Here is a 14,937-nt window from a genome sequence, read left to right as displayed (position 1 = left end):
ACTATGTTCATTCTCTATGTTCAATCACAATGTATATTCTATATCTCTATTTATTGTTTTTATAATTTTTGTACACCTATACCTCTGTATCTGCGCTTTGCTGCTTTGACACCTGAATTTCCCCCCGGGGATTACAGTTTTTCTCAATTGTTTACACACAAATACCGGTACTTGACACACAATGACCACAACATGTAACTCATGCACCAACCCCCTGAACCAATTCTGCTAAACTACAAGCACAATTCCTGCTTTACACTCAAATTGCAGTTCTAAAACACACTTTTTTCAAAACACTACACACAATTCTCTGCATTTGGCACAATTTTCATGAAGAAAATCTCGTTTTCACAAGGAACACACTGTCATTCAAAATTCTAAAGACAATTGCCCTACTATGCACACTGACTCATCACATGGGCAAACACCTGTCACACAGTGTTACAATTAGCAATCAGTTGATGCTTTTCATGGCTGGATTCGACATGCTAAGCGATATTTCCCCCACTGCTTGGCCAGGGAAAACATTGCTTGTGATGTAGATGAGGTGCTGTGGCCAGACCGAAACAGAAGAGAGGATGCAGCATAGTTTTTTTTCTCGTTTTTTTTTGCTGTAACTGTATACAGTAAATTCCTCTGTTGTTTTGTATGTAGACCACTGTATGTGCAACTTTGTGTTGGTTGGGATGTACACTGTGTACATTGTTTTTGTGGGGAAAATAAAATATATTTGTTACCGTGTATTTGTGTGTTCTGAGTATAAAAACAATATTCTAAAATATTTTACAACACACTTATGTATGTACTGTCTGTAGTAAGTGTAACACTGAACAAAAAAAAGGCCTAAGTCATCATGATGAATGGAGAAGAAGTGTTTTCCATTCATCATAGTGTTTTACATTGAGCACATCAGTGTTCAACTGGTTCTTATACATGTCTATTCATATGATGGTTTGTGTGTGTCATTTGAAAACAAAATACCATTTTGAGAAGAAATAACATTGTTTTGAATGTAAAGTTTCATTTTGCAGGAGAATTGAGGGGTTTTGCCCATTGTGTGTGTGTTTTTTGATTTGTGTGTAGAGCTCTGAGAGTATGAGGCATGCTTTCAGAAAATGTGTGTAAACAATCGAGAAAAACTGTAATAAAGGTTCATTTTATCTTATCTTATCTGGTCACACTAATCTGAATTCTTCCTCTACCACTAGGCTATAAAAATAAATGAAAATGATTTGATCAGAATCTCATAAATTGAGCTTCAGTCTATGTGGGATTAATTGTTTATAAAACATGTTTACACACTAAATAATATATATCTTTTTTAAATAATTAAATCATCAGTGTACTGCTTTAAAAAGACAAGTCTTTTGGCGCCACCCAGTGGTGAAACACATCTGTTACAGCTGTAGCTTCACTTCCGGTCCTCACGTCAACAAGGAAGTTCACCCCGATGGATGAGAAGCGACATCAAGCAGCGAGCATCACCTCTTCCTCACCGTGAACCCCTCAGATCATCATCGTTTCTTTCCTCCCTCAGACAGGTGACCGGTTTACCTGTCCGCATGGCGATGTCAACGTTCCAGAAGGTGACGCTCGCGACGTGTCTCGTGCTGTGCGTCGCGCTGCTGCTTCCTAAGATGCTGCTGTCTCGCTCCGGGAGGAATGATGCTGCTGAGCGGCCGGAGGGTGCGTCATCTTTAACACCGTCTCTCTCGATGTGTGGGGGGGTTTCACCTAGAGGGTTTAATCTCATCATTTAGTAGATTATAGGGATGTGATATAAACTGTATTTATTTAGTGATTTAAGCCACAGTGTGTAATGAACATCACCGGTGCATCATCGGGCTTGTAGTTACACTTTCCTCCCTGAAGGGGGCGTAAAAATATAAAATACACTCAGTTGCCAGTTTATTAGGCTAAATTAATGCAGTTTAATACAGTCCTGCAATACATCATACATAAGATAAGGTAAGATATTCCTTTATTAGTCCCGCAGTGGGGAAATTTGCAGTGTACAGTAGCAAAGGGGATAGTGCAAAAAACAAGAAGCATCAGCTAACAGTAAAAAAGAGCTCAACAAAGTGTAACAAAATTGAGATGTTACTGTTGTTCTTATATAAACATAAAGAAATGTAAGATAAACAAAGAAATATAAGTAAAACACAAACAAAGGTAAGAAAAACTAAGAAATGTAAGAAAAACATAACGAAATGTAAAAAAAACAAAACAAAATGTAAAAAAAACATAATGAAATGTAAGAAAAACATAACGAAATGTGAGAAAAACAAAAAGAAATGTAAGAAAAACATAATTAAATGTAAGAAAAACTAAAAGAAATGTAAGAAAAACAAAAATAAATGTAAGAAAAACATAACAAAAGGTAAGAAAAACAAAAAGAAATGTAAGAAAAACATAACGAAATGTAAGAAAACAAAACAAAATGTAAAAAAAAACATAATGAAATGTAAGAAAAACATAACGAAATGTGAGAAAAACAAAAAGAAATGTAAGAAAAACATAATTAAATGTAAGAAAAACTAAAAGAAATGTAAGAAAAACAAAAAGAAATGTAAGAAAAACATAACAAAAGGTAAGAAAAACAAAAAGAAATGTAAGAAAAACATAACAAAATGTAAGAAAAACAAAAAGAAATGTAAGAAAAACAAAAAGAAATGTAAGAAAAACATAACAAAATGTAAGAAAAACAAAAAGAAATGTAAGAAAACAAAAAGAAATGTAAGAAAAACATAAAGAAATGTAAGAAAAACAAAAAGAAATGTAAGAAAAACAAAAAGAAATGTAAGAAAAACATAACAAAATGTAAGAAAAACAAAAAGAAATGTAAGAAAACAAAAAGAAATGTAAGAAAAACATAAAGAAATGTAAGAAAAACAAAAAGAAATGTAAGAAAAACAAAAAGAAATGTAAGAAAACAAAAAGAAATGTAAGAAAAACAAAAAGAAATGTAAGAAAAACAAAAAGAAATGTAAGAAAAACATAACAAAATGGACATTAATTGTACATCTAGTTCAGATTGTACTGTACTCTGCTGTCATTCATGTTTTCCCCGGTTGACTTCTCCTCACATGTCATCCCTCCCGTCGCTGCAGGCTCCGGTCGCTTCCCTCCGATGATGCACCGCCAGGCGGCCCCGGAGGGTCGAAGCCAGAGGGCTGCAGCCTCCGGCTTCAACAGAGCCCAAAACTCCGAGGCCGTAGTCAGGACCAAGGGAGCAGGAACGGGAGCCGGAACGGGGGGCAAGTCCAACCTGGCGGGACAGATCATCCCCGTGTACGGCTTCGGGATCTTACTCTACATCCTCTACATACTGTTTAAGGTGAAACACTGATACTGTATAGACAAGAGTTGATGTAGAAAGTACTCAAAGCCTTTACCTGAACGTTTTTATTAATGTGAATGATAATATATAGTTTGACATTTGGGTTAAATGTCTGGAGTCTCCACTGGTTGCCTGTAAAAAACCAGATGCACTGACAGTAAGGCTGCTATTGAACTTCAATACTGTTTTGGTACTGACTGAAATGTGTCTGTGTCTGTGTCTTGATTAATTATTTGATCAGACATTTAATTATTTAAATAAATACAAAAATAAAAATTGTAGACAATTCATATTTTAAGGCAATGTTTGTGTACGTCTACTTGTGTTAAGACAATATTTAACATGTGAGACGTTTGTCTTATTTTGTTAGATTACAGAGTTTTGTCAAAAGCCATGTTTATATAAGTTATATATAAAGTTATCGCTAGTATGAACAAATTTCAAATGACACCCAGCCCTGACTCACAGTAAAAATTTAAAAATCAAAGTATTTTAAATTGGAGTAAAATGAAACCATGAAGGAAAATAGATAACCTTTTTCTTTATTTAAAAGACTTTTAAATACAGACAGACAGTCCACTGTGGGGTTTGTTGTGATGTGATTTAACCTCGATATTGTCTGTCTATCGTCTCCCTGTCAGATCACATCGAAGGGGAACAACAAGCCAACAGAGAGCCGCTTTCCTTCGGTTCGGTCAGAGAACATGAAGAGAAAGATCAGTGAGTATCATTCAGCGTCAATTATACTAACTTTTTTAGCATTTAGCTTACTTCCATCTCACTTCCAATATGTTTCTTTAGTGTTTGAATGCACTTATTTTCCTTGATTTTTGGACAAAAGCATGTGATGTACTGTAATTTTTCTGAGGACATACTGCAACGCTCCGATGTTGTGTGTTGGTACTGATTCCTCAGATTTCAGCTGATCGGGAAGAAGACTGAGAACCAGTTCCCAACCACATAATACAGAAATATTTACTTAGAGGGACAACAAGGGCCTTCACAATGAAAAAATGCCTCTTCAATTATAATAAAATTTCTCTTCAATAATAAAGAAATGTATATAAAGGGGGTTTTAATGACAATAAACAAAATAAAACCTGCATGCGTTGCAGCACAAACTGTATGACTAGCATTAAGGTCGACCCTGATGCAGGTAACCTCGTGAAAAGGTGTTCTTTAATAGCTGACGCTCATCTTTACACTGCATTAATGTAATGAGATGTAAATTAATGTTGGTTGTTTTCTGGCTTATTGAGTCCCACGAAGCATCATAACAGTAAAATTAATTGCAGGCTGCGAAAACAACATTTCCCAAATGATTGTAACCGCCGGAACTTTTGTGCGGTGGTGGATTATTGTCTGTGTTGTAGTTAGTTTGAGCTCAAATGGTGTATTAATGCATTTCCTTCATTTATTTTGTCCCTCTGTCTCCAGCTGACTTTGAGTTGTCTCAGCTGCAGGACAAACTGAGGGCAACAGAGTTGGTGATGGAGAACATTGTTTCCAACGCCCACCACAGTCCTGACAGGTGGGTGTGTGCCTTTACTGAGGAATCGTTTAACAGGAATTAATAGTTTGATGGAGCTCATTTGTTTATTTGTTAATTTCATTACATGTGTGCAATGAGACAGACATGACACTCCCATAAAGTATGAATGCAGAGATCATTTCCTTTCTGCAATTTTGTTCTCTCCCTTTTATATAATCAATAATAATATAATTATTTCATGTGTTATCTGCAATGACTGCGCAAAATCTTGTTGGTTAAAAGTTTTAAAAGTTTATTACTTGTTATTATTAGTTACCCCAGTAGGCTGTAATTAGGATGTGTGAAAGTATTTATTGTTTTTAGAAAGAAATATACAGCTAATGTGGGTTAAATGTGAAAATTTAAGGTAGAATAGGGGAAACAATGAGATCTGCTTGACTTCACACACTCACAACATGAGTTATTCACATTTAGGAGTGAAAGATGTTCAGATGGTCGTTTGGTTTTCTGTCCGTGTTGCAGGGTGAAGGGGGTGACGGCGGACCAGGAGGAGAGTCTCCTGCAGCAGCTGACGGAGATAACTCGGGTGATGCAGGAGGGCCAGCTGGTGGAAAACATGGAGCCAGAGAAGAAGGACCAGGAGGAGGACTGGGAAGGTACATGAACGCTGCACGCTCACGGTGGCTGTTTTATAATGTAGCAGTTACATTTTACCCCAAAGGAACATATTCTCATTTAACATATTATTAACATTAAACTTAAAACTCCTGTAAGTTCTTACCAGCCAGTGTTCCCCTCCATCTTATTACAGTAGGAAACAAATCTTTAAGGGAGTGGTAATCTTTTGTTTGGTGACGTAGCTGTGAGCAGAAACTGTTTTTTAGCACTTTAACGCATCAAAGGGAATGGTGCATTCAAGTGCTTGCGGTTAATTCCTTCATATAATAGTAACGATCAAATTCAGGTCATCGTTTTCACATTGTGTGTTTGCTTTATGTTTCAATGCAGCAAACAGTCAAATATTTAAAGGTATAATATGTAACTTTTCGGCATTAAAATGTGAGAAATCCGTAACTTGAATCAAGGTAACGGTCCGTTTCATTCATGCCTCAGAAAATTGCATATTGTGCGTTAACTGTCAGCATTTTCCACTAGGAAGAGATCTCAAAAATATTTTAATTGCACTACCATGCAAACAAATAATATAACTTTCTACAAAAAAGAAAAGCAACATTATGCTCTTTATAATGATTTACCTTCCTTAAGCTGCTCTCAAAGTTTCTGCAAGTTAATTTTGGTTCTGTATTTGCATGAACTGAAACCAGAGGACTTCCTGGATGGCAGGAAATCAGTCTGAAATCATATGTTCCACATGCAAAGCAATACAGAGAAGTAGCCGAACCATGGTTTGATTTTCTATAGATTATGTCCAAATTAAAAATTTGCTTTTGGTATTACAAGTGTTAATGTCAGGACTATTGACAAATAGTGATTATGCTGTGCTAATCAGCTGTAATTGCAAGTTCCTAGATTGAATGAGGCGATAGGTTTTTCACATACAGGTAGATCAAGGAAAACTGATCAATTAATGACTTATTCAATGTCTCTAAAGGTTCTGCAGATTATCCTGAGGAGCCTCAGCAGCAGTGGGAACATTCCCGCTGCTCCTGTCACCACGGTCAGCAGACGGAGACGGAGGCTGAGAGGTCACAAGCTGATGGAGCCGACCTGGACAACCTTCCCGAGGACGTTGCAGGTGGAGGAGAGGCTGCTGAGGAGCCGAATAAAGAGAGAGAACCTGATTTGACAGCAGCAGGTGAAGAGGATGTAGAGCCAGAGAGCGATGCAGGTGTGAACGAGAGGGCGGACGACGTGTGTGAACGCAAAGAGCCAGCGGGTAAAATCGACCTGGGTGTCCCAGCGGAGGACCTGGCCGGAGTCCTGGAGGACCTGGAGCTCACGCTGAAGATGACGTCCGTGATGGAGCAGGAGAAGATGGAGGATCTCACCAGGACGACGGAGACGGACACTTCCTGCGGCACCGTGAGACGGAGGAACAAGAGGAGGAGAGCGAAGAAAGCCTCGCACTAACTCCCAACATGACTGCATATGAACTTCAGCCTGGACAGCTGCTTCTTTTAAATCTGCTCTCATCAGATGGGTTGTGTTGTCAGCCTCGTTTATCTACTATACTTGAAGTGAATAACTTAGAAAATGTGTTTTATATGACCGTTAATATCAGCTTTATCCACTGGCTAGAAAAGGCACAAGTATAGTTTATGGTCATAAAACTGTTCTTTTTCTTAAGAGAAAACAGGGGCCTCATTTATTAAACGCTCACAGTCAAATACAATAATATCAGTCTGCATAATGTATAAATTCATGTTTTTTAATTGAACATTAAGATGCTTCCAGGTCAAGATTTGACTGTGAAAAAAATCCAGTATTTATTTCTGTTGGGGGAGTTATTTATCATATTTCATTTGTCTTTTTGCACGATTATCAGCCTCTTTTCCTGTAAAATGATTTTACTTTATTTACATCAAGTGCTTGTACTAGAGGTGGTTTTAAAATGTATAAATGACCTGCAAACATGACCGAATCAGGCCACTTCAAAACATGTTCTACAAATTAATACATTTTGAAACTGCCAGAAAAAAGTTATTGATAAAGAAAGGAACCACTGATGATATTTTATGACGTTACTGTCTTTAACTGGGCTGATGGTGCCTTTTCTCACCTGTTAGAATACATGTTTAACAACTTCCTGCAATCTTTATGTCCAAGATGAAAATTTTTTAGAGGAATCTTAAATTCTATTCAACAGCCTCAGTCTGAGGAGACACAATAGATGCACTGTACTAAATTAAAGAAATGGGGACATAAATAAATCCCCCTCTGTCTTCCCATCAGTGTCTATGATGGAGAAATCTTTGTCTTCTGCACCGATAAACATTTTAAGCTTTTAACAAACCTGCTTTCTTGTGTTCTAAATTATTTAAAGATTTTTAATTTTATAAACTGAATTTATTTATTTATTGTTTAGAAAAGCACCTGGTTATAGCATAGATCAGTGATTAAAGTACTGTGGATAACTTAAATAAAGTGTTCTGGGTTCTCAACTTACTCTTCAAGGCTGTTTGATTTTTACTATAAAAACACTGTGGCTCAGACTCTTGAAACTCCCAGTTTGGTGCCTGCAATGTTGCTCATCTAGATATTTTAAGTATGTTTGTGTATTAAATAGGCAACTGATGAAATGAAGAGCTATAGCACAATTCAAAAAAAGAGTTTATTACTTGTATAATGTTACACTTTACTCATACAAAAGCAACATCACATTGGTTGTTGATGTTAGCAGAATATTTTGGATTGACGGTTGAGCGAGTGGCACATCACAACAACAACTTCTCCTCCTCTAAGATTTACTCTGGTGAGTTGCAGTTCGGTCTGGCTTTGTGCCCCGCCCCCCTCTGATAACAGGAAGTTAACTGACAGGAGACGCCTCAGTGCTCCATTGGCTCATCAGGTACCTCTGGTGCAGCTACGGCGGCGGGTTCATCTGCAGGCTGGGCGACCTGACACACAAAAACAGAATCAGACATCAGGGTCTGTCTAACACTGAAATAAATATAACCCCAAAATGTGAGAATATTTCAACATTATGCCACTGGTTCATTACTAAGGGGAGGACTAAAGAGCTGTCTAACCTGGCCCCAATGCAATATAACCAACAGGGGATACAGAGCTTGTTAGTTTGGACTAATCATGTATCACATAAAAGTGTGCAGAAGACAATAAATAAAATATAACATTTGTTGTGGACTTGATAAATCGTTGCAGTACCTTTCTCTGTGGCCTCTCCTCCAGTCCCTCCAGGAACGGGGCGACATCATCATCGTCATAAATGACGAACTCCATGTCCTTACCCACAATGCCGATGGAAACATTCTGAAAGAATGACAAGTATACGTAAGAAATGGCCTGTATATTATTACATTTCAAAGATGATCACAGCATCCTCAATCCCTACTAGGGTTGGGCTTTTATAACACTTCCCGTCATTTTCCTTTGAAACCGTTTAGGTTTGCTTTTATCAATTGTAATTAAGTTATCGATAACATTCAAAGTACAAAAACTAAAAGCCATATTTTCCCTATTAGATGACATTTTGGATTCATATTTATGTTCTGACGCTTTTACATAGCTCTGTAATACACACAGATCTGATCACAGGCGGACAAGTGCTTGGCTGTGTCCCAAGTCACATATTATGCATTACTTACCCAATATGTGTACTATTGTTCAACATATTTTTGTGTGAATAAATAGTAGTATGTATCTGTTTGGATGCGCTGAACAGTAATTTACGTCGTCGCTTCCTGAGAGCCTTCTTGTCGGTTTGAGACGTGTAACCATGGCAACCCGTGCCAAACTCATAATACCAAACGATTTGTGAGAATCAAAGTCTGAACTAATTAAAAAATATATATTACACCTATAGCAAAGTGGAATCTTATACTTACACTCAAATTGAAGCGTTATTGGTGTTACAGAGCTGTCCGTCAATGTCTGTTAGGAACGTTGTCGCCAATATTGCATTGCATTGTGGGATATTTATGCTGCTGTAGTGTCCAGCATTTGTATACTGTAATACTTCACCGGAAATAGTATGCAATTCGCGTTCTACTAAGATTCATACTCAGGTTTCGGACATACTAAAAAAATCTCACATACTGTTTAAGTGTGGAATTTTGGACGCAACCCATGTCTTAATTAAGACACAGATGAAGACAAAGATGATTGATCTCTTGTGTAGCTGAGCGTCACATCAGACAAGAGTGGAGAGAGTTGGCGTACCTTGGTGGTGAGGTCCTGCTCGGCGGGGAGGGTTTCTCTGAGAGCACGGAGGCCGTGCTGGACCAGATCATTCAGATTACCTGAGAACAAAACAATACTTTCTTCACTCAAGTATTTCCACTGGTCAATCAGCAAGTGGAACACAGTGTTTGGTACTGTGACTGTTATCCATGTTTGATTTGTGAAGTTGCTAAATGAGATCTGTGAGAACACCGATGAGTAAATACTTAAATAACTCATCATCTCACATATACAGTAATCACACTGTAATTAGGATATGAGAAATCCATGACAACCTGGCTAATAAAGATGCAAACACATTCATATGAGGGAACAAGGCTAGTGAAATTAATTTCATCTTACAGTCGGAGAATTTCTCCATGCATCTCTCCAGGTAGGTACGTGCAGACTGAGAGCGCGCTCCGATGGACATGGCTTTGCAATCAAAGTAGTTGGCTGACGGGCAGGTCTGGAAGATGTGAGGTCCCATGTCCTGGGTGACACATGACAAAAAACAATTTTTTTAAATTTTAAACTATAAATTTGTATGATCTTTATTCTTTCACGGGGAAAATACTATAGATAAATAAAAGAAAGGATGTTTGAGGTGACAAACTTACATCAAAGCCAGCAATGAGGAGTCCAACACCATAGGGCCTCCTTCCATACCTCTGTGTTGGGATTTGAGTTTCTGAAGGTTCAGTTAAGGTTCACTGTTGCCATTGACAATTATTTGACTTCATAGAGTATTCACACAAGGAAAACGGACCAATATAACCACTAAGATAGCGATACATAAAAAATAACACCACATTTTTTTTTTTTACTACAGAAGTTCAAGCTAACAATAGTTAGGATACTGCTGCCAATAAGAGAGACGAGCCGTGATGCTGGAAGGGGCCTGTCGAAGACAAATCTTGAGTCCAAGCACTCCTGACGCATGAAGTTACTGCGGAAGAGAGGGTGCAATCAGATTTATTGATCCACAGGTTCACTGAAAAGCTCCATTCAGACCATGAAGGCAGCTGTGACCTACCAGAGCAGTCTGGCATCAGCAGTCAGTCCAGCAATGGAGATGCCGATGTGGTTGTCGACATGGAGGATCTTCTTCTGGTGGGCAGCCAGTTCAGACTGGGCTCTCTGGAGGGACATGAAAACATCAGGCATGATCTCATACTTGTCCTTCAACTGTCACTAATAATCTGTTACATGTTTTGTTGTGTCTTTATGGGTTATGAATGAATGAATGAATGAATGAATGAATGAATGAATGACTATTTTGAACAAAAAAATAAGTAAAAACAGATACAAAATAATAACAAACAAAACAAGAGTAATAGTGTCCGAAAAGGAGTATAGGTAGAAGTAAAACTTCTATTTCCCTACCCCTTTCTCACTTCCCCTCTATTAACTCATATATCATAGAATTATAATATAATATACTATATAAACTATCCCAGATTTATTTACATCCCAAATTAAATATATGAACAGCATCCCAAGTTTATTTACAACGCACATATCCATCCGGAGTTAAAAAGTAGATATAAACTAACCCGTAACGCAACCCTTATCACAACTCTTCCTCAACCATATATAATACATTTAAATGGTCCATTAAATATCAAACATTGCTTCCACGGTTTGCGGTGTTTCCAAATAAAAAAGGGAAACACTTGACACTGGAATTTATTTTGGCTCAAAACATTATTTAAATGTAATAAAGTAAGTTTTTGGGAAGCAGAAATATCGACAGACAAGACATTGAAGGACCGTACCTTTAGTGCAACCAGGACTGCATGGGTTTTGGATTTGAGTCCTACAGTTGCAGAGCCTTGCTTCACTGCCTCCATGGCATACTCGATCTGATGGATACGGCCCTGCACCAACATGAATAATAGTATTAACATATTATACTATGGCATGTCAGTGAGACATAGACAGAAGTCAGAGGTTAAAGCAAACAGCGACTCACCTGCGGGCTCCATACTGTCACGTCGTTGTCGTACTGGTTGCGGAACTAAAAGATAAAAACAAGACATAATTAGAAATTGACATTTAAAAAAAAAAAACATTATAGAAACACACAAGAGCAGAGCTTACATAGTCTGCAATGTCTTGCATTATGCGCTTTTCTTCAGTTACAGACTGTTTGTCACGGACTCCAAATTACGACTACACGAGGCTCTGTGTCTGTCTTCAGACCGGACCTTTTTTTTAGACTCAGGTTTTAAATTACTACCACGACTAAATAATGTATTAACCCAGCTGTGTGTGCAGCCATTTACCAAATAGAATCATGCAACCAAATACATCAACTTGTCAACAATGGATGACTACAAACACATGTCAGCACTAAACTCTTTTTGCTGTATATATGCAGGACAGATAATAACGCACTATACTCACTTTTAACAGTCTCTTCTGCACTATATTCACTTTTTTAATAGTCGTGTATCACAGCTGTTACCCTGCACTATATTCAGTTTTAACAGTTTTCTTCATCTCCTTGTATTTTTATATCTGGTATATTTTTTTTGTACTTTGCACTACTAACTTTTTACTGCCTTTTTACTAACATGTTTTTGCACTATGGAACTGTGATGCTGGAAACTTGAATTTCCCTCTGGATCAATAAAGTTACTATCTATCTATCTATCTATCTATCTATCTATCTATCTATCTATCTATCTAAAGCATGTCCTGCTTGTTTGCAATGTGGTTTTCTATGTAACACTATTGCTTTTGGTTCTGATGCATTGTATGAAGCCTCTCATAACACATTGGCCAGGATGTACAGGTGTGTATTTATTAATTTGCAATGACCCTTAAATGTCCCATTGTTGTTAACGGTGCTGGGCACCACTTAAACTTGGTTACTGCACAAAGCTAACTGACATTAGATGAATAAAATACAGACTGTATGAAAGTTTAGCTAAATTACAGTGATTACCTGTTTACATTACATCTATTTTTATATTTTATACTTCTAGTGTAACACTTCTGTTTATATTTATTTATTACATCTACTTCACCTGTTTTATTTGCTTTATAACTGTGTGTGTTTTACCTGTTGTATGTTTTATCTGCCTCGTTTAGTCTTGTCTAGTATTTGTTTTAAAGCACTGATCAGAAGTGGCAGCTGTGAATCTCGTTGTATTTAATACAATGACAATAAAGCTTTCTATTCTATTCTATTCCAACAACTGGAGTTAAATGTGTTAGCTTCACAAAATAGGTTATTAGTGTGAAGACGAAGGCCTGGTGAGCTGAAGGAAAACGAAAGTAAAAGACATGATACTTCAATTTTGATGCTAACTCTTAGCCTAACGCCTGTCAAGGCTTATAGAAAGAGGTTAGGACACGGGTCTTGTTGAGGGAGTACAACGCATGCGCAGTGTGATTTGTTGCGACAACGATTTGTAATTGAAACCAATAACTGTGTATTTTGTGATGATACTGAAACTACTGATCATTTATTTTTTCATTGTATATATTCTGCTGCTTTATGGCTTCTGATATACATGACTAGCTTTTCCCAAAAGTTTCTCATCTGGGAAACTTCTCTCAAAATGAAATGTTTATGGACTTGTCAGACAATAACAAAGATGACTTTCTGGTGAATAACATTCTCAATCTTGGAAAATTTTATTTGCATAAATCCAAGTATATGAAAGTGAAACCTATAAGTTTAATGTGTTTCATTCTGAGTTTCTTTCTTACATAAAAGCCCTAAAAACAAAAATGCATTGAAACTTCTTAGTATAATAGAAGAATATGAATTACAGGTACAGCCCTAGCCCTTAATTTAATTTATTATTATTTACATGTATAATTTTACATATTTTATTTGTTCTTATTCTGTATGCACCTTATCCTTTTACTCTTATGCAATAATCTATGAGCCATGTTGTTTGTAAATTTGAATTTGTTCAATAAAAAAAAAGAAACATGCGCAGTGTAACTCAAGCTGCCGTCGTGCAGAGCAGATTCTACTGCGCATGTGCAATACCACCCGGAGGTATGAACGTTGGTGACGTATGACCCAGCCTCCTTTTTATAGTCCTCGTTAGCATGCTAACCACATAAGCAGCTAACTAACTAATCAGCAACGCAACAGTGATATTAGAGTAATAATGTTAAATGTAAATAGTTCGGGTTACTTATGGGCATTGTTTAATGTAATGTGATCCGACAGATATTAGTCATGAAGCGTTTCTTTGGACAGACGTCATGTAGCCGGTATCAGCTAGCATGCTAACAGTTAGCTAGTAGCTAGCGGTGTTTTGCTTACTCACAGTGCAGCCAGGAGTTAGCATGCTAACGTTAGCATGGTGGGATTAATAATAACCCTGTTTTTAAAGGTTTCCTGTTAAATCAAACTACATGAACACGCTGCAGGATATATTTACAGTGTCTGTATAATATATAATGTTAAATTGATTAATCTCATTGATACTGACCATCTCTGCTTTAGAAAGAGTCTCCTCCGCCTGTGATGTGCTGCTCTGATCCGAACTTGATTTGTTTTCCTGGACGCGACGTCAGGGGAAAAGAGCAGAGCACCGATTTAAAATCAGTGATCGATTGAGTAAAGTTGCTAGCTGGAGAGAAAAAACAAACAAACTGCTTATTATCACTATATTTGGTTATTTCATCCTGGTTCTTTTAATCTATTTCCGATTAAATCTATCAATAAAGAAGAAAAAAAACTAAACCTTTAAATGTATATGTATATATTTGTGTATGTATATATATATATATATATATATATATATTAAATAAAAGCTTTAGTTTATTAGAAAAATAAACTAAACTAATAAACTAAACCTTTATATATATATAGGCATAAACAAAACAAATATTTTTTTAAATCTAGGCCTACTTTCTTTTCAGATAAAAGCAATCATCATCCACAACAATGGTTTTAAATGGTCAACATTTTTGTATATTTTGTTATTTCATCCTGATCCTTTTAATCTATTTCCGATTAAATCTATCAATAAAGAAGAAAAATAAACTAAACCTTTATATATATATATATATGTTTATATTTGTATATATATATATATATAGGCATATACCACACAAATAATTTTTTTAATCTAGGCCTACTTTCTTTTCAGATAAAAGCAATCATCACCCACAACAATGGTTTTACAATTTGCGATTTTACTTTTAGATTTAAACTGTTTTAAATTATTTAGTTATTATTTAATAATAAAGAAAAAGTGGATTTTATCGT

General features: G+C 36.6%; 2 protein-coding genes across 2 annotated transcripts; one reads left to right on the top strand and one right to left on the bottom strand.

The window, feature by feature from the left end:
- The first annotated feature begins 1,205 nt into the window (after positions 1 to 1,205).
- Positions 1,206 to 7,954, top strand: ric3b (RIC3 acetylcholine receptor chaperone b). The gene is made up of 6 exons (XM_037766550.1): positions 1,206 to 1,686; positions 3,111 to 3,337; positions 3,982 to 4,060; positions 4,778 to 4,871; positions 5,355 to 5,488; positions 6,445 to 7,954. The coding sequence occupies exons 1-6, from the start codon at positions 1,455 to 1,457 to the stop codon at positions 6,921 to 6,923; spliced, it is 1,245 nt and encodes a 414-aa protein (XP_037622478.1). The 5' UTR covers positions 1,206 to 1,454; the 3' UTR covers positions 6,924 to 7,954.
- Positions 7,955 to 8,107: 153 nt separating this feature from the next.
- Positions 8,108 to 14,271, bottom strand: psma1 (proteasome 20S subunit alpha 1). The gene is made up of 10 exons (XM_037766558.1): positions 14,156 to 14,271; positions 11,668 to 11,712; positions 11,471 to 11,572; positions 10,729 to 10,832; positions 10,553 to 10,641; positions 10,313 to 10,383; positions 10,056 to 10,185; positions 9,693 to 9,772; positions 8,679 to 8,783; positions 8,108 to 8,410 (listed from the first exon to the last, which is right to left on the bottom strand). Exons 1-10 carry the CDS (start codon positions 14,156 to 14,158, stop codon positions 8,339 to 8,341), a joined length of 801 nt encoding a protein of 266 aa, XP_037622486.1. The 5' UTR covers positions 14,159 to 14,271; the 3' UTR covers positions 8,108 to 8,338.
- Between the last annotated feature and the right edge of the window lie 666 nt (positions 14,272 to 14,937).

Source organism: Sebastes umbrosus, chromosome 4, assembly GCF_015220745.1.
Source record: "Sebastes umbrosus isolate fSebUmb1 chromosome 4, fSebUmb1.pri, whole genome shotgun sequence".
Taxonomy (NCBI): Eukaryota; Metazoa; Chordata; class Actinopteri; order Perciformes; family Sebastidae; genus Sebastes; species Sebastes umbrosus.
The sequence above is the reverse complement of the archived record's forward strand: the minus strand, read 5'-3'. Positions and strand labels throughout refer to the sequence as shown.